Here is a 21,065-nt window from a genome sequence, read left to right as displayed (position 1 = left end):
TTCAGCAGAACATCTTCGCCTTGCTTCTGGGGTGACAAGATCTTTTTGGAGGAGATCTTGCAGCCCAGACTCTTCCTTGTTTTAAATCTCTCTCTGCTTTGGCATTTAGACCATGATGAGCCCATGAGAAAAAAGTTGGAAACATCCATGGTGGGGTAAGCAGTGAGGATTATAGGAAGCTGCCTCACACCAGGTCCAGAGCTGCAGTTCCTTCTTTGTTAATATTATTATTTAAAGTATTTCTCCCCTACTCTATGGCCAAAAGGCTCCCAAAGCAACAGTAAATAAAAGACCTGAGGGAAGTCTTAGCAAGGCAAAGAGTGAAGAGGAGTTGCAGGGTGTAACACTCCAAGCAAGAGTTCATCCTTGTCCTCCATAATTGTGGCTGAGAGTCAGACAGAGGAGGCCCAGAAGTCCAAAAGATAAGCAGTGGAGTCTGGAAGCTGTAGCAGTTTGTGCAGACAGGGCTGTGGACTGGACTGCTGGTAGGTTCTCTAGAATACAGTAATCGTTTTAAATTGTCAGAGGCTTATTCAAAGAGGATGTAATAGGTTTTGTTGAGCAGCTTTAGAAATCCCATCCATACCTTCATAAAAGGCCTTTGCAGACTTTCCCTAATAGAGGCCAGCGTCAGCACCTCTGAGGCATACTTCTGCAGCAAAATGCCACACACTCTGTGACTGTTTTTGTTTTGGGTCCCACTTTTATATTTTAGGAGCAGGAACCCTCTATGTTGTCTGGATGGCTCAACTTAGCTTACTTCCAGGCCCTGTAAATGTCCTTTATGAGTGAAAGGCGGAGCCTCTGCTGTCAATATACTCTCTAACGTGCTTTAAGAGAGTCTTCCCAATAAGGAACCTTCCAAATGTTTCAGCCTACAGTTCCTCTCAGCCTCAGCTAGCACAGCCAAAGATTGAGGATGATACGAGTTCAAGTCTTGGAGATGGGGATAAAAGACTGCCTCCTACTTGTAAGGCCCTGAGGCATATCCCACTACCCTGAGAGTTTTTTATTGATGGCAAATAAGATTTGCCTTGCTCTCAATTGTGGAATTCCCTCCCAAGGAAAGTCAGGTTGCTCCATCCCTCTGAATTTTCTTCAGGCAGTCAAAACCTGTATGTTTCCATCAAGCCTTTAGCTTTTTAGTTTTGCCTGAAAAACATTTTTTTTTATATTGTAATTTTATTGCACATTGCCTTTGGGGTTCTGATATGCAGAAAAGCAATTTGTAAATGCTTTCAATAAATGAGCAATTCAATCCAATTCCTGGGCTTAGAAAAATTACCTTTTCCCAGTACCATTTTTCCAGCTAGGGGCTGAAAGAGTTATAGTAACTCTTAAAAAGTAAATTTTCTAAACTCTAGCCAAAGCATCTGTACAGCCTGAGGTTGAGAGGGGGAAAACGCTCTGTTTTTTCTTCTTGTTTCTCCTTTTACGTTTCTTTCACCTTCTCTTTTTATTGGGTTCAATCCTTTTAGTGTTTCGAGAGAGAAGATGGTTTCAAGTGACACAGCTTTCCTCCTGGAAGACATCTCAGTCTCAGCTCCTTCTGAGAAGCTGCTTATTAAGGATCTAAACCTGAGGATTACACAGGGAAACAACCTATTAATTACTGGGAACACTGGAACAGGGAAGACATCTTTGCTGCGTATCCTCGGTGGCCTCTGGACAACCAAACAAGGTGAGTATATTGGTTTCTCAGCTGTTGCTTAGGCTAACGGCTGCCCTTTTAGCATGGCAGATGGTTGAATGCTTTGAACTAATCAGGAACCCAAAGGTAGTCTTTTCTGTTAGTGGATTCTTACTGCTGTTGTGCAGAGGTACCAGACTTTCCTTTGCCCCATTTAAACCTAGCATATATACATATAAAAAAAGGAGTGCTGGCCATATTAATACTGATTACAGCCATTATGCATAGTTGTTCTCTCCACGTGGAAAGCCATTTGTATATTGTCAATGCCAACCTTGTGAGTGATGTCTTTTTGCCTGTCACACACTCCAGTGCTGGCACAGCGTGACATAATGTTTTTTTTGGGGGGGGCATGTGAGTCATTGCTTATCTTGATCTCTATAGGTGGGCTGGACAGAATGAGTGTGTAGCACTTATACCCAGCAGTTCATGCAGTAAATATAGGGAGGTTTAGCCATGGCTGTTGCCAATACATACAGACAGAAGTGACAGCTAGTGAATTTCGTTTCCATCGTTTCTTCTCACTACTTTTTATCATATTTTAGCAGCTAATAGTGTAATAGTATATACTGTACCTGTAAAAATCAGCAAGATGTATTGTCAGGAAGATATGTATAGTGCTGCAACTTAAGATTTTGGAATTTCTCATTATCCACTGCTGACAAACCACTGCTGGTTTGCTTCAGTTACTTTCTTCACACTCAAAATCAGCAATATTGGGGATGAGACAAGCCTACCTTAAAAAGTTGGTGTGGGAACTGTTAAGATAAATTATCACATTGTGAAGTGTTAATTACTTAATTTACTTAAAGCACTTATAAAAAGGCACCCAAGGTGGATTGCAAAGATGAGTTTTCCCTTCAATTTCCCTATCCCCGTCATGCCCTTAAGGCAGTGGTCCCTAACCTTGGGCCTCTAGATGTTCTTGGACTACAACTCCCAGAAGCCTTCACTACCACCTCTGCTGGCCAGGATTTTTGGGAGCTGAAGTCCAAGAACATCTGGAGGCCCATGGTTGGGGACCCCTGCCTTAAGGCATGACAGGGATAGGGAAATTGAAGGGGAAAAGCCATGATCAAATTGTAGTTCTTATTAGAATCAGTTCGGTTGGCCTGCTGGAATAAGTCACAAAGTGACCGCTTTGTGAGAGATCCAAGTAACTTGATTTGATATGGGCTCATATCCCTGTGTATGTGATTATTTCTGTGGGATCTGTGCAGGAGATGTCCACATGCTGACATGTTTTGGCCCCCATGGAGTAGTGATCTTGCCACAGCGACCTTTCTTCACAGATGGGACCCTGCGAGAACAGGTGAACCACATTGGTACTAGATGAAATATTTTGTTGGCCCCCAGGCTTTTCAAAGGGACAATTCTGAAGAAAGTCTCTGATATCTGTTGTAGGTGCCCACTCAAGAGCATTTTATTAATATTAGTATTAATTTATTCTCCACTAAGTAGGGTCAAGTGACAGTGGCATTTACCTTGTGAAAAGTAACACAGTAGTTCTCAATCAGAAATATGTAGAAGTGGTCTAAATGGGACACAGTGGCTGAAATCATATTGCTTAGTGTAGTAAGTTGCAAATGGAGTAGGCCCATTTAGGAATTTAGTAAGTCAAATTGTCTTAAAGTTCCATTGATTCAAAGGGGAGGCAAGGTATGTCTTCCATAAGATCTAAGGAATCAAGAAAAACTAAAACCAAGATTAAGCATACTAAAAGTTCAACAGGGGAATATCTTACCTCATCCAGATAATATAAAGAGAAGACATAAATAATATACTGAAGAACTATCCTGTTTCCCCGAAAAGAAGACCTAACCTGAAAATAAGCCCTAGTATCATTTTTCAGGATACTCGTAATATAAGCCCTACTCCAAGAATAAGCCCTGGTTAAGGGAAACCCCACCCTCCACCATTGTGCAGCAACCAGAAGAAGATGACATGACTGTATTTGAATAAATGTAGATAGTTGTACATGAGAAAATTAAAACATTCCCTGAAAATAAGCCCTTATGTGTTTTTTGAAGCAAAAATTAATATAAGAACCTGTCTTATTTTCCGGGAAACACGGTATACAGAAGACATACAAAGATGACAGATTCCTTTGTAGAAACTTTTGATGAAGAGTGTGTACTCTTCAGTAGTTCCAAAGTGCATTGGCATAAAGATTAGTTGGATGTAAAATATGAATAATAGTAGAATAATATTGTGTCTGAGTTTGTATGTTTACTTGTTTTTGACCCTTTTTGTGCCTGTGTTGCTTCTTATTTGAAATTTGTGTTGGATTTTATTTAATTCAGGTGATATACCCTTTAAAGGAAATCTATCCCGTTTCAGGTGAGTGGAGACTACAGTTCCTTATTTTACGCTTTGTGGCCTGTTCGTTGCAATGTGTATCTGCATGGCATCAATTCATATTGTAAGCCTCTTGGCTTCCTTTTGGCAGGATCCTCCCTTCTGCAAAACTAAATTGAACCAGGATATTAATTACAAGTGGTGTTCAGTATGTGGACGGCTGCAAAATGTCCGTTCGTGTGTACATTTGGCTTGGGACCTGTAAAACCAAAGGAATATTACAATAAGCTGTAAGTGTATTTGGGGGTTGGGAGAATTTGCATTTTGCACTTGGGAGGAAAAGCCAAACAGAATGCATACAAGTACTGTATGTGCCTTTGCATTCTGAACACAAGATTTAGTTTTCTGGAGGCTGAAATTAGTTTATGTTCAGATGTAGAGTACATTGAAACCTAATTGTGATTCTTCTATTTTGATGCTGGGGTCTTCTCTGTAGTACCGGTAGGTCTATATAAGGAAGAAAATGGATCCTGTAGGAGTGGGAACTGAAAGTTTCATTGGAATCATTCGGAATTATCCCATTTTACAAACTTAAGCACCCCGTCTGGCTGCGTCCACAGTATCACAGGATGTATTTGACTATTTGCCATCTTCAAAGGATACCTTGGGTTTTGAGGAGGGAGAGAGGTGGTATCTTTTATGAGTTCCACCTGGATGGTACAAAATGAAAGAATGGTTCTTTGCATTTGAACTTTAGATTGTGGATCTCAGGGAGGCTTAAACAGGAGCATAAGGGAGATCAAGTCATTTGTTTTGAGCGAATGATGACACGTCCCCTAGGACTGTACTTCCCATCATTTGAAATTATCAGGCATGCTGGCTCGGGCTGATGGGAGCTGTAGTCCAGAACATCTGAGGAACGCCGCGTTCAGGGTAGCTCCTTAGAAAAGGTCTCCAGCTTCTTGGCTCACATAAGCATGTAACAGCTTGAATTCTCTGCCCTTGTGGGAAATGTAGCCAAATGGGACATAACTGTTATGTCTTAGTGAACCACTGCTATGCTTAAAAGTGACACAGGTTGAAGTCAAAGTTCTGTGAATGGTACAATGATATGCGGTGCTTCGTTGACCCGTAGAAGTCATCATGTTATGTGGCAGATTCTGTTTGCTTATTTTTCTGTTTGTTTGTCTTATGAATATCCTTCACACTTATGGATAACAGAGCGGTGACAAATGAAATCAAGAAAGTAGCACTGAAAATACATCACGGTGGCAAAACAAAGGAAACTGCTATATTTCAAATCCCATTATACCATTTAGGTATTTTGAATATAGCAATTAATGATAAGCTATCATGTGATATTAAGTTAAAGAAAGACAGAATCAGCCAATTAAAATGATTGAACAAATGGCGCTGATGGTAGTAGTATTGCAGTGTTTGTACATGGAGGATGAGTGAGTGCTAGCTGCTTTTTGGGCCCTCCTTGGCTAGCCTGCTGCTCTCCAGTGCTGGATAGCTTAGTGGCTTAAGTTGTTGGGTGCAGAGCAACAGGTTGGGAGTTCAATTCCCCCTGTGCTTCCTTGACGGGGCCTGGACTCGATGATTCATAGGATCCCTTCCAGCTCTGCAGTTCAAAGATTATCATTATAAATATGGTGGAGGAGCCCATCCAGTTGGCACTATTGAATTACCATAGATGCCATTGCATCCTTTGGACAATGCCAGTGCACATCATAGAATAGTGAAGTTTGGGAGGGGCTTATAAGGCTACCAAGTCCAACCACTTGCTCAATGCAGTAATACAAATTGGTTGTCTTAAGTTTCTCTTTAATGCCTCCAGTGTTGGAGCACTCACCATCCCTCAAGGTAATTGGTTCCACTGTCGTACTGCTCTAACAGTTAAGAAGTTTTTCCTGATATTCAACTGAAATCTGGCAAAGAGGCACAAGTCCCTACATCTATCTAGAGGGTGCTACCTCTACTCCTCATTCTCTTCTCATGAATGTAATTTATTGCATCATAGGGTCTGCAGATGATGAAAGGATAATGAGATTCCTGGAACTGACTGGGCTGGTAAGTAATTACGGAATGAGATAAATATTTCATTTCCCCCAGTTTGGGGAGTGAAATTGCTGTAAATTTGGCTTTGCAGCTGCATACATTACCAGCCCGGACTGGTTTTGCTGGCGAGGGGGGAGTAAATTGCCATTTCAGGAGACCTCCAGGAGTAGTGATTCACATTTTAAATAACTCAGATGTAGCCATCTACAGAGTCTTAAAAATACCTGTTTTTCAAAACTGGAAGTGGTCTACTAGCCACTTGTATTCTTACTTTTTCTGTTTTTAAAGATCTGTATAAATGATTCTAGGGACAGAAATTGGCCCTCAGACAGCTACAATTGCCCACCCCTGCTATAGAAGGCCACAAAGGAGCTATTAATGTCAGTGGCCACTTCCTAAAGAGAGATAACGAGTCTGCCTAAAAGTCTCACTGCCCTGCCAGCTATTCCAAACATGCAGGACAGAGATGAATGTAGCTCAAATCATGGACTTTCTTGCATTCCAGTGACTTGGTAATTGCATTTTAAAATGATCCCAAGCCTGAATTCTGGCTTAAAGTTGACTTTGGTTGAATGTACATATCAAAAAAGACAACACATGGTGAGAAGAAAGAAGAAGGGGAAACTCATGATGCGAAAGAACATGCACGAATTAGCCAGATGACAAGAATGACATTATGTCAAAGGATGAGGCTAGATCAAAGCAGGAAGGAGAAACATGTCTTTCTGCCTGTGTCTCCCTTAGCAAGGACTGTTGACTGCGGCTGGAATAGGTTCTGGTGTTCATCTGTGTTGTTTCTGTGTTTCTGTGTTTGATGCAGTCAGACTTGTTAGCAAGGACAGGAGGCTTGGACAAGCCAGTGGACTGGAACTGGTAAGATTGCTTCCTGTTAACTGGGCAGTGGGGCTCATGGTCTGGTTAGATGTGGAGCTGCAGCTGGTCTGCAAGATGGTTCTGCGCACCGCTTATTCTGTTTCCCACCTTTGCTGCAGGTATGATATTCTCTCTCCAGGTGAGATGCAGAGGCTGTCCTTTGCCCGGCTGTTCTATCTCCAGCCCCAGTATGCAGGTGAGAAAAAGAATCTAGGTAGAAAGGAACACGGCTAAGGCTCCTACGTAAGGGTACACCTGTGACTATGTGTATTTTTGAGGGACAAATCTAGGTTGTAATTCACACAGCAGTAGCTATAACTGATTTGGCAGTCTACTGATATTGGAAGGGCTAAACTATGCAAGGGCCTGTGGGCACTCTTGGTTTAGCTGATCTACGGATGTGACAAGTACTCACAATTTTTATCATCCTCTGTGGTCTTCCATGTCTTGCTACATTGAAACTCCCTTCTGAGCCATCACCTTGCATCAGTGAATTTCTTGTTTTCCTTTTTGTTCTTCTTTTAATTTTTACCCATTGTTTTGCTTGGAAAATGGCCAGATTCTGCACAGTTCAATGCTATTTCCAGTTAATCCTGCACAGAAAATATACCATTGTGCGCAGGAATTGTAGTAATCTTGAGTAATGTGTCATTTCTTCCTGGAAAACAAAATGATTGCATTGCTTCTGAGAAATCTCACAAGATTTCTCTGAATCCCCTCATTGGGGAGAGAAGCTCTCACAAAGAAAGACTGGGTTTTTCTTATCTGTTTCTCTCTAAGAGTGAGAGTTTGTGAGATTCACACCCTAAAGGTTGTTGATCACCTTGGATGAGTTGCTTTTTGTAAGAATGCGAGGCAAAATCAAAACTAACAAACAAAAATAAAAAAGACAAAAATGTTGTGGCAGCTTAAAGATTAACTGCTATATTTTAATATGAGCTTTTGGGAACAAGCCCACTTCTTTCTGAGACAAGATATTCCTATCAACTAACAGGCTCTAAAGCACTTTACTGAGGGAGGCTAAACTATGTTGTCTGGCATTTTTTTATGAAGCCAGGTTGTGTTTATTACTGTTGAAGAAGTTTTACCCACTTTGAGTTCTGCTCGTTTTTTTCTGCTGATGTGTTTTCATTCAGCAAGTGGTACTTCCAAAGGTGGTGGAATTAAAAGAAATCCTCGTTTCAGAGATCTTTCAAACTCTAATGCTTATAGGAAAGAATAGAAACCATCTCCGTGGATTGATTGTTTATTAAATCCGTGACTGGCTGGTAATTTTTGCTGGCTCGGAGGCGAAGACTTTCTCAAAGTGGTTTGGCAATGTTAGGAGTATTCAAGTAAGAGCTGTTTTTGGATTGCATCTCCCACAATTCCTCATGCCACATATGGATACTGAGAATTGTAAGTCAAAACAGTAGTTTTCCAAGCTCTGGTTCAAATAACTTTTAAATTAAAACAACTGAGGAACCAACTTCGTATTTGCAGGAGGAAAAAAACGACCGTGTTGACTATCTTGCAACAGGATTTCTGTTTTTGCTTGCAGTGCTGGATGAAGCCACGAGTGCACTGACAGAGGAGACAGAGAGTGAACTGTACAGAATTTGCATCCAGCTGGGGATGACTTTGATTAGCGTGGGACATCGCAGCAGTCTGGAAAAGGTAGGAAAGAGTGGTGGCAGGATTGGTCTCTCCAAGCAGAACTGCAGGAGCAAAGAGGCTGTTTTGTAGCAGAGTTTCTTTCTCTGGAACTTTTTCAGATAACTGTGGCTAAAGTTAGTTTGAACTTTACTATTGCATTTCAGTTTCACAGTTGGATTTTGATGCTATGTGGAGACGGAAAATGGGAGCTAACAAGAATCAAGAAAGACTAAACTGCTGATCACGAACAACAACAAAAATGCAGTCAAAGCCACAAACGGCTTCTGTTACCAGAGTGCCATGAAGCAGCAACACACTTTAAAGGAGTCATCTGGTGAAGGATTTTGAACCTCACCAACAAGAACCAGCAAAGCTTCTTTCTGAACCAAAAGCCTTCAGTATAAAGAATAGGTATGTGTGTGGGAGCTGGAAGAGGGAAAGGTAACTTCTCATTACTTTTTATAAATTACCTCCAAACCATTATTTCTCCTACTCAAAAGTGTCAGCAAGAGATGAGGAACAAAATTCTCCCTCTTCCATCTTTGTATCTTACTCTAAAGGAGAATAACATTGCATGGCGTTGAAATGTGGCACCAGAGAACTGGATGTGGCACAGATTCTTCTCATCTTGGCCTGTGTCACCTATATTTTGTTTCATTTCAGCTTCTTCATCTGAGCAGGAACCTCTATAAGGAAAAGGCTGTCTTTCTGCTGAGCTAAGGACTGAGTCTGTTCTTATTTATTAACAAATGGGTAAATTATTTCACCACTACAAATGTGTATTCATTGTATTTAGACGTTCACTAGAAGTGAGGAAAAAGGAGGCAAAAATTTTTAAAAGGCAAGGTTGCTCACTTTTAGTGAATTTCTAGAATGATACAAATTAAGCAGAGGAGTCTGTTAGAGGTGAAGAATAAAAGATCATGCAAACATTCATTAAGAAGCCAAAAAGTCCTGGATAGTACCTTGTCTTACATACCATGGCAATGTCCTGCCTTTAGATGTTTAATTTGCACAGAGAGACAACGGCCCTCTCAGCTGCAGTCCTATGAAAACTTTGCAAGGCTGCAGTTTATGTGATAGGTATGGAAACAGGCTTTCATATCTGCAACTGATACAGATGTTGATGGAAGAGTTCAGATGAACCTCTTGGAGAGAGATGAGGAAACATGTTTCTCTCAGAAGCAGGTGAGGTCATCTGCCCATAGCTGCTATGACATGGAGCTTCCTAGCAGAGAATCTGTGATTATACACAAAGACAAAATATTTGGGGTATGTATAGATTATTTTCCTACATTTTTGGGGTGGGGGAGCATGTTTGTAGTTCCATGGTGTTAGAATTAAACAGAAGGAGCGGTCAGGGAAACAGATTTGAAAATGTATTCTGTATTTTTTGAAAGTCCAGAATCCATACGAGGACACGATAAGGCTTTCAATACTCAACAGGCAAAATAACCCTGTTTTGTATATAGTGTTCCTCTTCTATCCGTTTGTAATTCCTCTTCCTTTCTCCTTTAAAAACCATCCTCAAAGCTTCAGGTGGAGAGATCTGAAAGTTTTTCTCCAAATTTGGAATAAAGTGCTACATTCATCTTGATCTTACCTAAATGACTATCAGAAGCTTCTTGTTCTATAGCTGAGATTAAGCCATGTGCAAAATAGACAACTCTTGGAAGCCTGTTCAAATGGGAAGTTTTTTGTTATTTGTCATTTTCTTTATTGGTAAAAGCTATAAAAAGTAGCTTCTAAACTTTGTGTTATAATACATTAGACTTGGAACACACACACTGTCACCTGGGCATGGTTTCAAAACGAAAGCAATCTACTGTCCAATATTAAGCAGTATACGTTTTTCCTGTTTGCTTCAACAATTACCTATCTACCTCAATTTCCCATTTCGAAATATGATTTTGGTGGTTGCCCCAGAAGCTTCTCATTTACAGGTAACACCTTTTTCCATCTGTAATAATTAAAGTAGGGACAGGATATGTGCAGCCTGTTAAAAAAATGGAGATTGGGATCATGAGAGGAGCCGTCTATGATCTAAAGATGGGTATGTGTGTCCCCATTCCACTCTACCCCTGGACTAAGAACTGCTGGATAGCTCAGTGGTTAAGATATCTGGCTGCAGAGCCAGAGGTTGGAAGTTCGTTTCCCCACTGTGCCTTCTTGACAGGGGCTGGACTTGGTGATCCTTCCAGCTCTGCAGTTCTAAGATGATGATGATGATGAATATAGGGAGGGCTGTTGCTTAGAAAATTAGCATGATTCTTTCCTGGCTTCTGTATACCAGTTGATGGGGAAGGTGAGATGACAATACAGTTGTATTGTGTGGACTTCCCTAAGGCAGCTAATTGCCCACTTTGGGAGCGGAAATAGGTGGTTCTTTCCTCTGCTGTACCAAGGCTCTTTTTCATATGTCCTTAAAATATTTCGCCTGCCATTGCCAACCTATGAAGCTAGGAAGCACTTGGGCTACCGGCCTTGCCCTTTCTCCAGAATTTGCTTGTGCCCCTGAATGATCTCTTTCACTGTCTCGCGGTCATCCAAGGTTGTCAGATCTCCAAGCTCATCTGCTTTGTTTTCAACAATCTTCTTCAACACCCGCCGCATAATCTTTCCTGAACGGGTCTTAGGCAGATGCCGAGCTACCTGATGCAGAAAATGAAAGGAAAAGTCAGACTGGGAAACTTATGTCAACAAAGTGAACTTAAAAAATAGTGAATACAGTAGGACTCCCATATCTGCTGGGGATAGGTTCCATGCCCCCCTATGAATATGGAAAACCATGGTTGATAATGAATGCTCAATATACAGCATGATAAATGGAAAAAGACAAGAAAAATATTTTCACGTGCATTACCAGAACTGGCCACTAGAGGGTGAGAGGGACCATGCTATGCAGCCTTCACTAACAAGTATTCATAACATGGTCTCTGGCTTTATCTGGTGGTCTGTTATGGTAATACATGTGAAAACAGTTTTTTCTGGATTTAAAAAAATTATTTTTAATATTTTCAGACTATGGATAAGTGAAACTGTGGATACCAATCTCGTGCATTTGTGGTTGTCCTCTGTGTATCAGTTCAGTCTCTACATAGGTTTTCCATGCATATACGAAACACAACACCATTTTTTCCGAATTTCATGGGGTGGTAGTGGGCATCACCACATCCTGTGGCAAGGAGTTCCACAGACTAACAACACGCAGGGCAAAGAAATATTTTCTTTTGTCTGTTCTCACTCTCCCAACACTCAATTTGAGTGGATGTCCCCTGGTTCTGGTATTGTGTGAGAGGGAAAAGAGTTTCCTTCTATGTACTTTATCCATCCCCTGCATAATTTAGGAATAATAAGTTAGGAAGAATTTCCTAACAGTGAGAACCATCCAGTAATGGAATTGACTGCCTCCAGAGATATTGGGCTGTCCTTTACTGGAGACTTTTAAGCAGAGGTTGGATGGCTAACTGTCAGGGATGCTTTAGCTGTGAAATTCCAGCATGGGCATGAATGATAACCCTTGGGGTCCCTTCCAAATCTAAAGTTTTATGATGCTAGGAAAAACTATAAGATTTAAATTGGAATAACTCTAAATAAGTGAAGCTGCACCATATCATATGATTATAAGCTCCAGCACTACAGAGGTTCGAGAGCAGCCGTACCCACCCTGGTGTCTTCTGGATGTTTTGGACAGCTCTTCTCATGATCCTTCACCATGTTAGCTGGGGCTAGTAGGTGTCATCCAAAACAATTGGAGATCACCAGGTTTGTAAAGGCTGAAAAAACTCATCTTCCAAGAAGGCTTTTGATAAAGTAGTGTTGAAACTGCCCTAAGTAATGCTTATGTATCTGAATATTGCAGATAGATATTTTTATTGAAATTAAATTGAAAAAGTTTGCTGCAAGCATATTTGATGCATTTTGCGTCAAGTATGCTTGATGCAAAAGGCATCAAGGACCTATTGCATCAAGTATGCTTCATGCAAAAGGCATCAGAGGACTCTGCTCTCAGAGTCCTCTGCCCTATACTGAACAGAAGACTCTGAGAGCAGCTGTCTAGCATATATTTCCCCAAGCTGGAGAAAGCTATTCTAAAATGCCCTGGATGTATTTCCTGTTAACTAATGCTTACTAAGGGCACTCTTTGGACTGTTAAAAATGTATGGTCTTGAAAAAAGTGGTTTTGTATTTGTATTTGTATTCTGATACTGTTTTATTCTATTATAGACACATGCTTCATATTTTGTATCTATTAATATGAACCCACTCACTTTTTTAAAAAAATTAATAAAATATTTCACAAACAATATACAGTAAATAGATTCCTGTGTCTCTGAGTCAATTGCTAATGGGAGTGGAAGGACCTGAATACTTTAGTTCCTTGTCCATATATAGCAACCCATAACGCAGCATTGGTTGGAGCCCTTTCTGCCTTGTTTTCTGCTAGCAATTCAGCCAGAAAGCTTGTGCTCACTGATGGTTGTATGGAAAAAAGTGCTGAGAAGGTGCAGAGGACAAAAATAAGTTACAGATGGTTACCTGAATGTATTCTGGTGCTGCATATTTTGCAATCTCTTTTGAAACAAGCTCCCGAAGCTCAGAAGCCAGGCTCTCTTGGGAGAGGTTGAAGCCCTCCTTCAGTACAACGAATGCATAGGCACCTGTGGGAAGGAGAAGCCAGGCAGAGCAGCCTCAGGAAATGTGGAAGGGCAGATTAAAGGAGAGCATGTTACTAACACCTGTCAGAATCCCTTGTTACTTCAGTACATTAGAAACTGAGAGCCCCTTCTGATACTGCAGTCGTACAGAGCGTAGAGACCTGTTTTAAAAAATTGTTATGAACCTTGTTACACAAATAATTGTTACTGTTAATGTCCCTTTCCCTGCCTGCTTTTGTTTTTTTTAAAAAAACAACAACAACAACCCTTTGATTTGCAAGAGAGGACGGCATAACATCTGAAATAAATGGCTTCAAACGCCCTGAAAATGTGTAGCAAGCATAATTTAATTGTACACTGCCCACCTTTAAGCACTATGGCGTAGTATGGAAGCAGCACACTTTTGAAAACATAACAAGATGTTAAAAATCCATTTCCCAAAATAGTAACATCCCTTACACTTATTAATTACATTACTTTTGGAATGCAGCCTTATTACATCCCTGTTGTAAAAAAAATCCATTACAGTCAGCTATAACTTTTGACATGTTATTGCCAGGCTCTGCTTTTGAACTACAGGACCTTGCCGATGTAGCAGAGGCAATGTCAGTCTCCAGCTCACATGATGGAAGCCCATGTGGTGGCTTCTACCTGCACAAGCACTCTTGCAGGGGAGGCTGTATGCCATAATCTGGAATTTGTCCCATCTGGCCTGAGACTTATGCCATTGCCCTCATGACCTGAGAGAAGAATCTTCATGACCCAAACATGCTTTACCTGGAAAATAAGTCTCATTATCTCAGTAGACATTACTTGGTGGTGTAAAAACATTTACACTTATGTGACAAAAATCAGGTTACCAAACCATGTAATTTTTTTATAATGAGCTGCTGCTTATGGACAGAAGAGGGGGTCTGCATGGTGTCTCTTCTCTCCAACTAGTCCTTGATGACAGCAGTTGCTGTTGTTACACGCTGTCCAGTCACTTCCAATTTAATGTTGCTGCCATCACATTTTATGATATTTGTAAGCCGCCTCAAGTAGATGCTGTCTGGGGGGGGGGTAGAAATCTAATAAATAAATAAATAAATTATCAGCCCCACTCAGCTCTTGCAAGCTCAAAGCTGTAGTTTCCATTATGGGATAAAATTATCCAGCTTTTCTAGAATCTGAGTCTGATGGAGAGAGTCATCTTCAACACCAAAGGACAAACTATTAAGCCTTTCCCAGCGTTATTGTTTTTTTCAGTGACACTTGTCTTATCATCATGTGCTCAAAGTACAGTGCAATTACTAATTGTCCTCTGCAGCGTCTCACGTGAATGGGTCCCTTTCCAGGCAGGCAGCACAGAGACAGTGAGCGAGCAAAACCTCTGCTGGAAATCCCTGACCATGCAATGCAATTCCCAGTGAAGGAGAGACCATTTTAAAAAATATGCTGCACCAGGAGGTAGACTGCATGGCTCACCTTCTCCTTTGAGCTTGTGAGGATATCCAATCACAGCTGACTCTGCCACAGCCTGATGCTTATTCTGAAAGACAAACAGGCCTACATTTTACCTCAAGGATGCTGGCACAATGGCAGGAGCCAAATCTGACTTTATTCCCAATTCAAAAGGAAGAGAAAAATCTGATAGTTAAGCATTTTTATACCATTTATGTTGCAACTTAAAAATAGTAGTAGTAGAAGTGGACCACACAGTGCTATTATGGTTTATAGTATAAGACAGAAGTGTAACATTCCATGTTACTAATAGGCCAAAAAGATTACTTGGCAGAAGATGGCAGAGCAGGATAGGAGCACTATTTTGCTATAGTTCTGGGCCTTTGACGGGCTGTATGTAGAAGGTGGCCCTTTAAATTCCTGGCCTTTATCGGAATTGACACATTCTGGAGAGGGGGGGACACTGCATCTACACTTGCCATTTTTTAAGTCAACATAATACAGTACTAGGTTTTCAAATAGCACCTCAATGTACTTTGTGAGATAATACTTTTAGGAAACCAGTGTTGGCCAGTTGGGAATATACTCTCTGCTGCTCCCCCCATTGTTGTATCATCTCTTTTGAATGAGTTCAAGGTGTTTCTTTACACACACACACACCCTGCACTGCAGCACCGTACTCTCTGGCCTCTGCAAGCAAAACATGCTTGTGCTGTTTGCTCAGGTCATGAATATTCATATGCTATTCATAGGCCAATAGGAGTGCTGAAGGGGCGGAGTCATGAGGTATAAGAGACTCAGCAGGACGAGGAGGAGTTTAGATAGAGATAGGGTTTTGATATGGAGAATTAGAGAAATGAGAGAGTCTTGGAGTTTTGGCGGGAGAATGGTGGTTGAGGGTGGATAAAGAAGAATGTTTGTTTAGGAGTGAACAACATTGCTTGTTCTGTCAACACCTATATCAAGAAACAATTTCTATTTGGTTATTTTAAAATGGCATATGGCCTGGACATCTATCATTAATGTTGATGAAATCAACTGGTGGCAGCTGAGGGGCACGTAGCGTGAGCTTATTGGTTTGGTGAAACAAATGGGCCACGTGGAATCATGACAATGCTATATTAGTTGACTCATCTTAGTAGGGAGAAAGACAGAAAATGCAGTTATTCAGTAATGCAAACAAATGTATTACATACACTTAGAGGCATTTCTGATTAAATATCTTCCATTCCCATTTTACTTACTGAACTTTGTAGCCTGCTATTGTTGTGTTTCAATTTTTCACCAAATTGAAATTTCTTTCTTTATTTGTATCAGAGCACTGCACAATTTAAAATTACAGGCATATATGAAATATAGGTAAAATTAAAAACAAATTAAGATGTTAATTTTTGCTAGTTTTGAGCAGAAGCGGGATAACACTGTTTCAGTAGCATTATCTTGACAAATATTCTGTGACTGGAGAAATTAAATAAATGTAGCACTTAGGTGCATGCCATTTATGCCCCACTACATTTACAAAAGAAGATTTGACTGGAATAAAGACATCATTCTTAAATGTTTCAAGTCAGGCAGGTGGTGCCAAAGGCAAGAGAGATGCAGATCCAGCAACAACCCATAATTCAACAGATTCTTGGGTCTGTTTTTCGTGGCAACATTTTGCAACCTGGTACTTTCCAGATGCTGCAGACAAAAAATCCTACCATTCATAGATAGCAATTTAGTCATAGGATTTGTAGTCTAAAGCATCTGGAAAGTGCCATGTTGGGGAAACATCTGCCCCACGGCATTCAGTTTTGCCATCCCTTTGCACGGGCACTGCAGGGGGGGCAGGAGGTCTGTCTTCTGCAGAGACTACCAAACAAGAGCCAGTTCTGCGATGTCCACTGAGCTCTACCTAGGGTTCCCTGGCCTCTTACCACAACATCTTCAATCTCAGCAGTGCCCAGCCGGTGCCCACTGACATTGATAACATCATCAAGGCGGCCTGTCAATTGATAATATCCTTTACTGGACCGGTATGCTCCATCCCCAGTGAAATAATATCCTAGAACATTAAAACAAGATACAAGTCAAACTTCCGTGTTTTAAGTGAGTTTCTTCTAGAGAACATCAAAGCTCCACCGAGAGAAGATGGGGGGGGGGGGGGAAATACCAGATTTTTCGCTTTCCAGTGTGTGTAGCCATAGAGGACTTCTGGAAGTGTTTTATCTTCTCCTTCTCACAAGAGGATAGTGAGGTTCCTAAAAGTAGGGTAAGGTCTTGTTCTCACAAATAGATCAATCTGTGTCTGAAGTACACTATTTCAAACTGCATTTGGTATGTTTCCTCCATGGTGGGTGGGGGGAGATAGTACATAGAGAGCTAAAATCTTGGGAGTGATTCTTGATTTCTCCTCCACGACAGCTAGTTGTCTATGTCTGTGCATCTGTTTTTACTTATCTTTGTACTGTATATGCAAAATCATTCTTTCCCCCCCCCCCATGGATACTTTGCACTTTTGAAAACACACATGTTAAATATGCACTAGAATCGGCTGATTAAAGCAATGGGAATTCGGCCAATATATGAGACGTCTCCACATTATTTGAGTGAGTCAGCTATGCAGTCAAAAACTGAGAGCTAAGCTCAATAAAACAACATCATACAAAAGCAATTGCAGCGATTGTTTCTTAAAATCAAATAGCAGACATGAGGTCCCTGATCCAGATTCAGAATTAGGTGGAAGACAGAGAGTTAAAGTTCCTACCCACACAATCTTGACCTGGAACCCACTTACCTGCTTCCCACTGGTTAATTGAAAATAAGTGCTCCTATTGGTGCAGATGAACATGTTCTGTTTCAACTAGGTATTAGGGGGTGGGATAATATGGACTGGGAGCATAACAGGAAGCAAAACATTAATCTGATTATCACTTATCCTGACTCCATGCCTGTAAGTAAGACCGGGACTCTTTCATCCACTATTCACTTTTCTTTTTTTAAAAAAAATCATGTAATTACTAATTGCATCTTTTGCCACCACAGCTTGTTTTGCTATGATTGCAAGTAACTGCCTCCAAGTCTTTTCCTTTGTTTTACAAGGCCTTGTATGCATAATTCCAGAAGACAGCATCCTGCCTTCAAATTCTAATCCATGTCAATAATGATCCAATGTTGTCATTCCCCCTTTCCTTCTCCACAAATCTGTACCTGGATAAGGTTTCATGTAGACCTCCACGAATCTCTGATGGTCATTGTAAATGGTTCTTGCCATACCTGGCCAGGCCTGAGCAATGCAGAGAGCTCCAGAGACATCATTCTGTGTTAAGACAATCCCCTATAAAAAAAAGTCATGGTACAATTACTGCAGGTAGAAGGTAACTTGCAGCTCAATCAAGTGCATATTTTAAAGTTCACTGGACCCTTACTCTGAAGCCTTAGGCACATGGTCCTAAAACCAATTGCTAGTCTGACCTAGAGAAGACTTGTGGTATCAGTGGTTGAATGGTGAGTGAATTCCCCTGTAAATCTCATTGATTCGATGCGCCCAGCCTAAGTGGAACTAACAACTGAGTCCAGGCCATGATATTCATACTGTTCCCAGTTCCTATTAGGCCTTGGCTAAATTCCCAGCAAGAAACCCTTAGTGTTCAGATTTTGTTCAATATTGTAATGAACTGGTGAGTTGTCAAACTTGTAATTTTATCCTTTGCCTAACGGTCTCTCATTATACAGTCATTTGATTTACATAAGCAAGGATGCCTGTCCAATTCCAGTTTCCTGCTTTTTTGACACTACCATCACCTTCCATTTCCCCTTTGGGCTGGGAACAGCTGACCATTTTTTACAGAGAGTTGATGGTGTTTCGGAAGATACTGTTCATGATATGTATTCTTATCTCACTTCTGTCTCTATGCAACACGTTTTTCAGGGTTTTGTAGTGCTTCAAAAACATGCAAAATGTCTTTTGACCAGTAGATGTCTATGTACAGAGGTCTTCCAGGAGGCCATTCCAGGCATAAGAGGCAGCAGGTGGAAATGTAGAGTCATTTTACTTCTACTATTGATCTCCATTTTGACCATTCATGTGAGTTGGAAAGCTGGTTGGATTGACTAGTGGTTAAGGAGCTGATTGCAGTGCGAGAGTTTGGGAGTTCAATTCCCCACTGTGACTCCTGGGAGAGGAACTAGCCTGGGTGGCCTCCAGCAAGCTGCACAGACCCAGGGTGTCCCCAGAAGAGGGGAAAGGGAAACCATTTCTGAGTACTCTCTACCTGGAAAACCCTGAAAAGGGTCACCAGATGTCAGAATTGACTTGACGGCACATAATTATTGTGATTATTGATTGAGGTGAAAAATGAATTATAAAATCCTCAGATCAATAGTCTTTATTATGGTCACTGGCCAGCAGATATATTTAAATATCAGAATCAGATCAATAGTCAGATAACAGACAAATAAATCTATACTTTGTCATCCAGAAGAGAAGGTCTGATGCCAAAGAAAGGTCTCATGGCCATGGCTGGAAGGATCTCTTCTCCCGGATTTGAAGGACGAGGAGCAATGCAGATGCCCCCGGTTTCTAAATAAGAGAAGACAAAACTCTGATAACCTTTGAAATCCATCCAATAAGAGAATGCTAATGGAAAATCTCTCTCCTTTATGTGATTTCAAGTATTCTATATGGAAAAGAAAATACTTTTGGTTTGGTTTTTGGAGTACTTTATATTAATAGCTTCACTGACAAGGGGTGAGCAAGTGATGGGGATGGACACTCCCAATATCTCTGGCCATAGGCTATGGCTGTTGGTAGGTGCTTTTGATGCACTCTATGCTGCAGGATGTCCAGCATTTGCTTTTGAACCTCATGATAATACTGAGTGCCTCTTAGCCTCTAAAGCACCATGCATGCAAATCTCTAAATCAGCATCATCTTCATTTATAGTCAACAGAGTGTTACTTCAGTGATTGACTGTCAGGGTCCTGGGGAAAAGTATTCACAAAAGATTCAGAAGATCTCTAGATCAAATTAAGACTGAGCTCTAGAACCAAGAATGACTAGACTGAAGCCATCTTATTTTAGACACTAAAAAGGCAACAAGGCTAGGAGAAGTTGAAGGCTGCAGGAAAAGAGGAACATCAAACCTGAGTTGGATTGACTCAACAAAGGAAGCCATGCTTTTGGCTTGCCAAATCTGAGCAGAGCTGATAGGACCTTTTAGAGGCCATTAATTTATAGGGTCTCCTTAACATAGAAGTGCCTTGAGGGCACAAAACAGTGTAGATCTTTGTGCATAAGTTATTAAACCTAATTCAAAGAATGATACAAGTGAAAAGTGTTTGCCTGAAGTAAATCAACGTGCAGTCTCCCTACCTGTTTGCCACCAGGTGTCAACTACTGGGCACCGTCCATCTCCAACTACATTAAAGTACCAGTCCCAGGCTTCTGTGTCGATCGGTTCTCCCACTGCAGAAGGAAGTGTTGGGCGGTGGGGGTGAGACAAGCAGTCTGTAAAAATGTCTCGAGCCTTAAAGCTCATTTGACATATCGGACTATGTCAGACATCTGCCTCCTTGGCTTTTTGAAAAGTCTAATGTATCAGAAGTTCTCAACTTTGAATATCTTACCTCCCACTAATCACTCTCTCAAAGCACCTGGGGCTCACCATGACAGAAAGAAAACACCCACTTTTCTCAAGAAGGACAATGTATATTTACATGCATGATGTTGCTGTATTTCGCATTTATAGGAAGCAAATGCGGGGGAATGAGGATTAGGGAGAGCTGTAACATCGTGAGGCAACTGAGGCTTTGACCTAGGCTGTAAAAATTTAAGAGGTGCAAACATTTTCCGTTGTAAAGCTGTGAACCTACCTGGCCCATGTGTATCTGCTGCTTCCTGTTAAATGTGCTGAGAGCTTGTACACCGTGGTTCAGGTGTAGTATAAAAAAAACAAGCTTATTTTCCCTGGCAGAGAGAAACATAGAACAGACCAGCTCAGAGCAGAACCAATATCGCCGTTGTGTACTAAGACCCAGGTGCTCTTCCCTGTTTATCCAGTCCAATGTGACCAAAGCTTAACTACCAGATAGCTCAGTGGTTTATGTGTCTGGCTGCAGAGCCAGAGGTTGGGAACTTGATTCTCCACTGTGCCTCCTTCCTATAGGCTGGACTCAAATGATCCAGATGGTCCCTTTGAGGTCTGCAGTTCTAAGATTATAAGATTAACCGATAAGGAAGTAAAAGCCTAGGTTGCCAACATTGCTACCCTGTTTCCCCACAAATAAGACCTAACCTGAAAATAAGCCCTAGTATGATTTTTCAGGATGCTTGTCATATAAGCCCTACCCCAAAAATAAGCCCCAGTTAAGTGAAACCCTGCCCTCCACCCTTGGGCAGCCACCAGAAGAAGAAGACAGGACTG

General features: G+C 41.1%; 2 protein-coding genes across 8 annotated transcripts in view; one reads left to right on the top strand and one right to left on the bottom strand.

Moving 5' to 3' along the window:
* ABCD4 (ATP binding cassette subfamily D member 4) overlaps positions 1-12,864 on the top strand; it is a 32,791-nt gene extending 19,927 nt beyond the window's left edge. For 5 of the 7 annotated variants that reach the window (XM_078392622.1, XM_020793871.3, XM_020793869.3 and 2 more), the window contains 8 exons: positions 1,479-1,681; positions 2,911-3,002; positions 3,994-4,030; positions 6,012-6,061; positions 6,870-6,922; positions 7,042-7,118; positions 8,463-8,578; positions 8,722-10,159. In XM_078392622.1, the coding sequence (XP_078248748.1) occupies positions 1,479-1,681; positions 2,911-3,002; positions 3,994-4,030; positions 6,012-6,061; positions 6,870-6,922; positions 7,042-7,118; positions 8,463-8,578; positions 8,722-8,790 (697 nt within the window). In that variant the 3' untranslated portion in view covers positions 8,791-10,159. Of the gene's footprint in view, positions 1-1,478; positions 1,682-2,910; positions 3,003-3,993; positions 4,031-6,011; positions 6,062-6,869; positions 6,923-7,041; positions 7,119-8,462; positions 8,579-8,721 lie in introns of all 7 variants that reach the window. The other 2 variants (XM_020793870.3, XM_078392615.1) reach the window with 1 other exon arrangement.
* The window catches only part of LOC110079083 (acetyl-coenzyme A synthetase 2-like, mitochondrial), a 27,138-nt gene continuing 16,323 nt past the window's right edge, over positions 10,251-21,065 (bottom strand). The window contains exons 8-14 of the mRNA XM_020793868.3: positions 20,015-20,107; positions 19,110-19,222; positions 17,851-17,977; positions 16,578-16,705; positions 14,683-14,746; positions 13,097-13,218; positions 10,251-11,209 (exon numbers count right to left, since the gene is read on the bottom strand). Of these exons, the coding sequence (XP_020649527.3) occupies positions 11,033-11,209; positions 13,097-13,218; positions 14,683-14,746; positions 16,578-16,705; positions 17,851-17,977; positions 19,110-19,222; positions 20,015-20,107 (824 nt within the window). The 3' untranslated portion in view covers positions 10,251-11,032. The remainder of the gene's footprint in view (positions 11,210-13,096; positions 13,219-14,682; positions 14,747-16,577; positions 16,706-17,850; positions 17,978-19,109; positions 19,223-20,014; positions 20,108-21,065) is intronic.

Source organism: Pogona vitticeps, chromosome 1, assembly GCF_051106095.1.
Source record: "Pogona vitticeps strain Pit_001003342236 chromosome 1, PviZW2.1, whole genome shotgun sequence".
Taxonomy (NCBI): domain Eukaryota; kingdom Metazoa; phylum Chordata; class Lepidosauria; order Squamata; family Agamidae; genus Pogona; species Pogona vitticeps.
The sequence above is the reverse complement of the archived record's forward strand: the minus strand, read 5'-3'. Positions and strand labels throughout refer to the sequence as shown.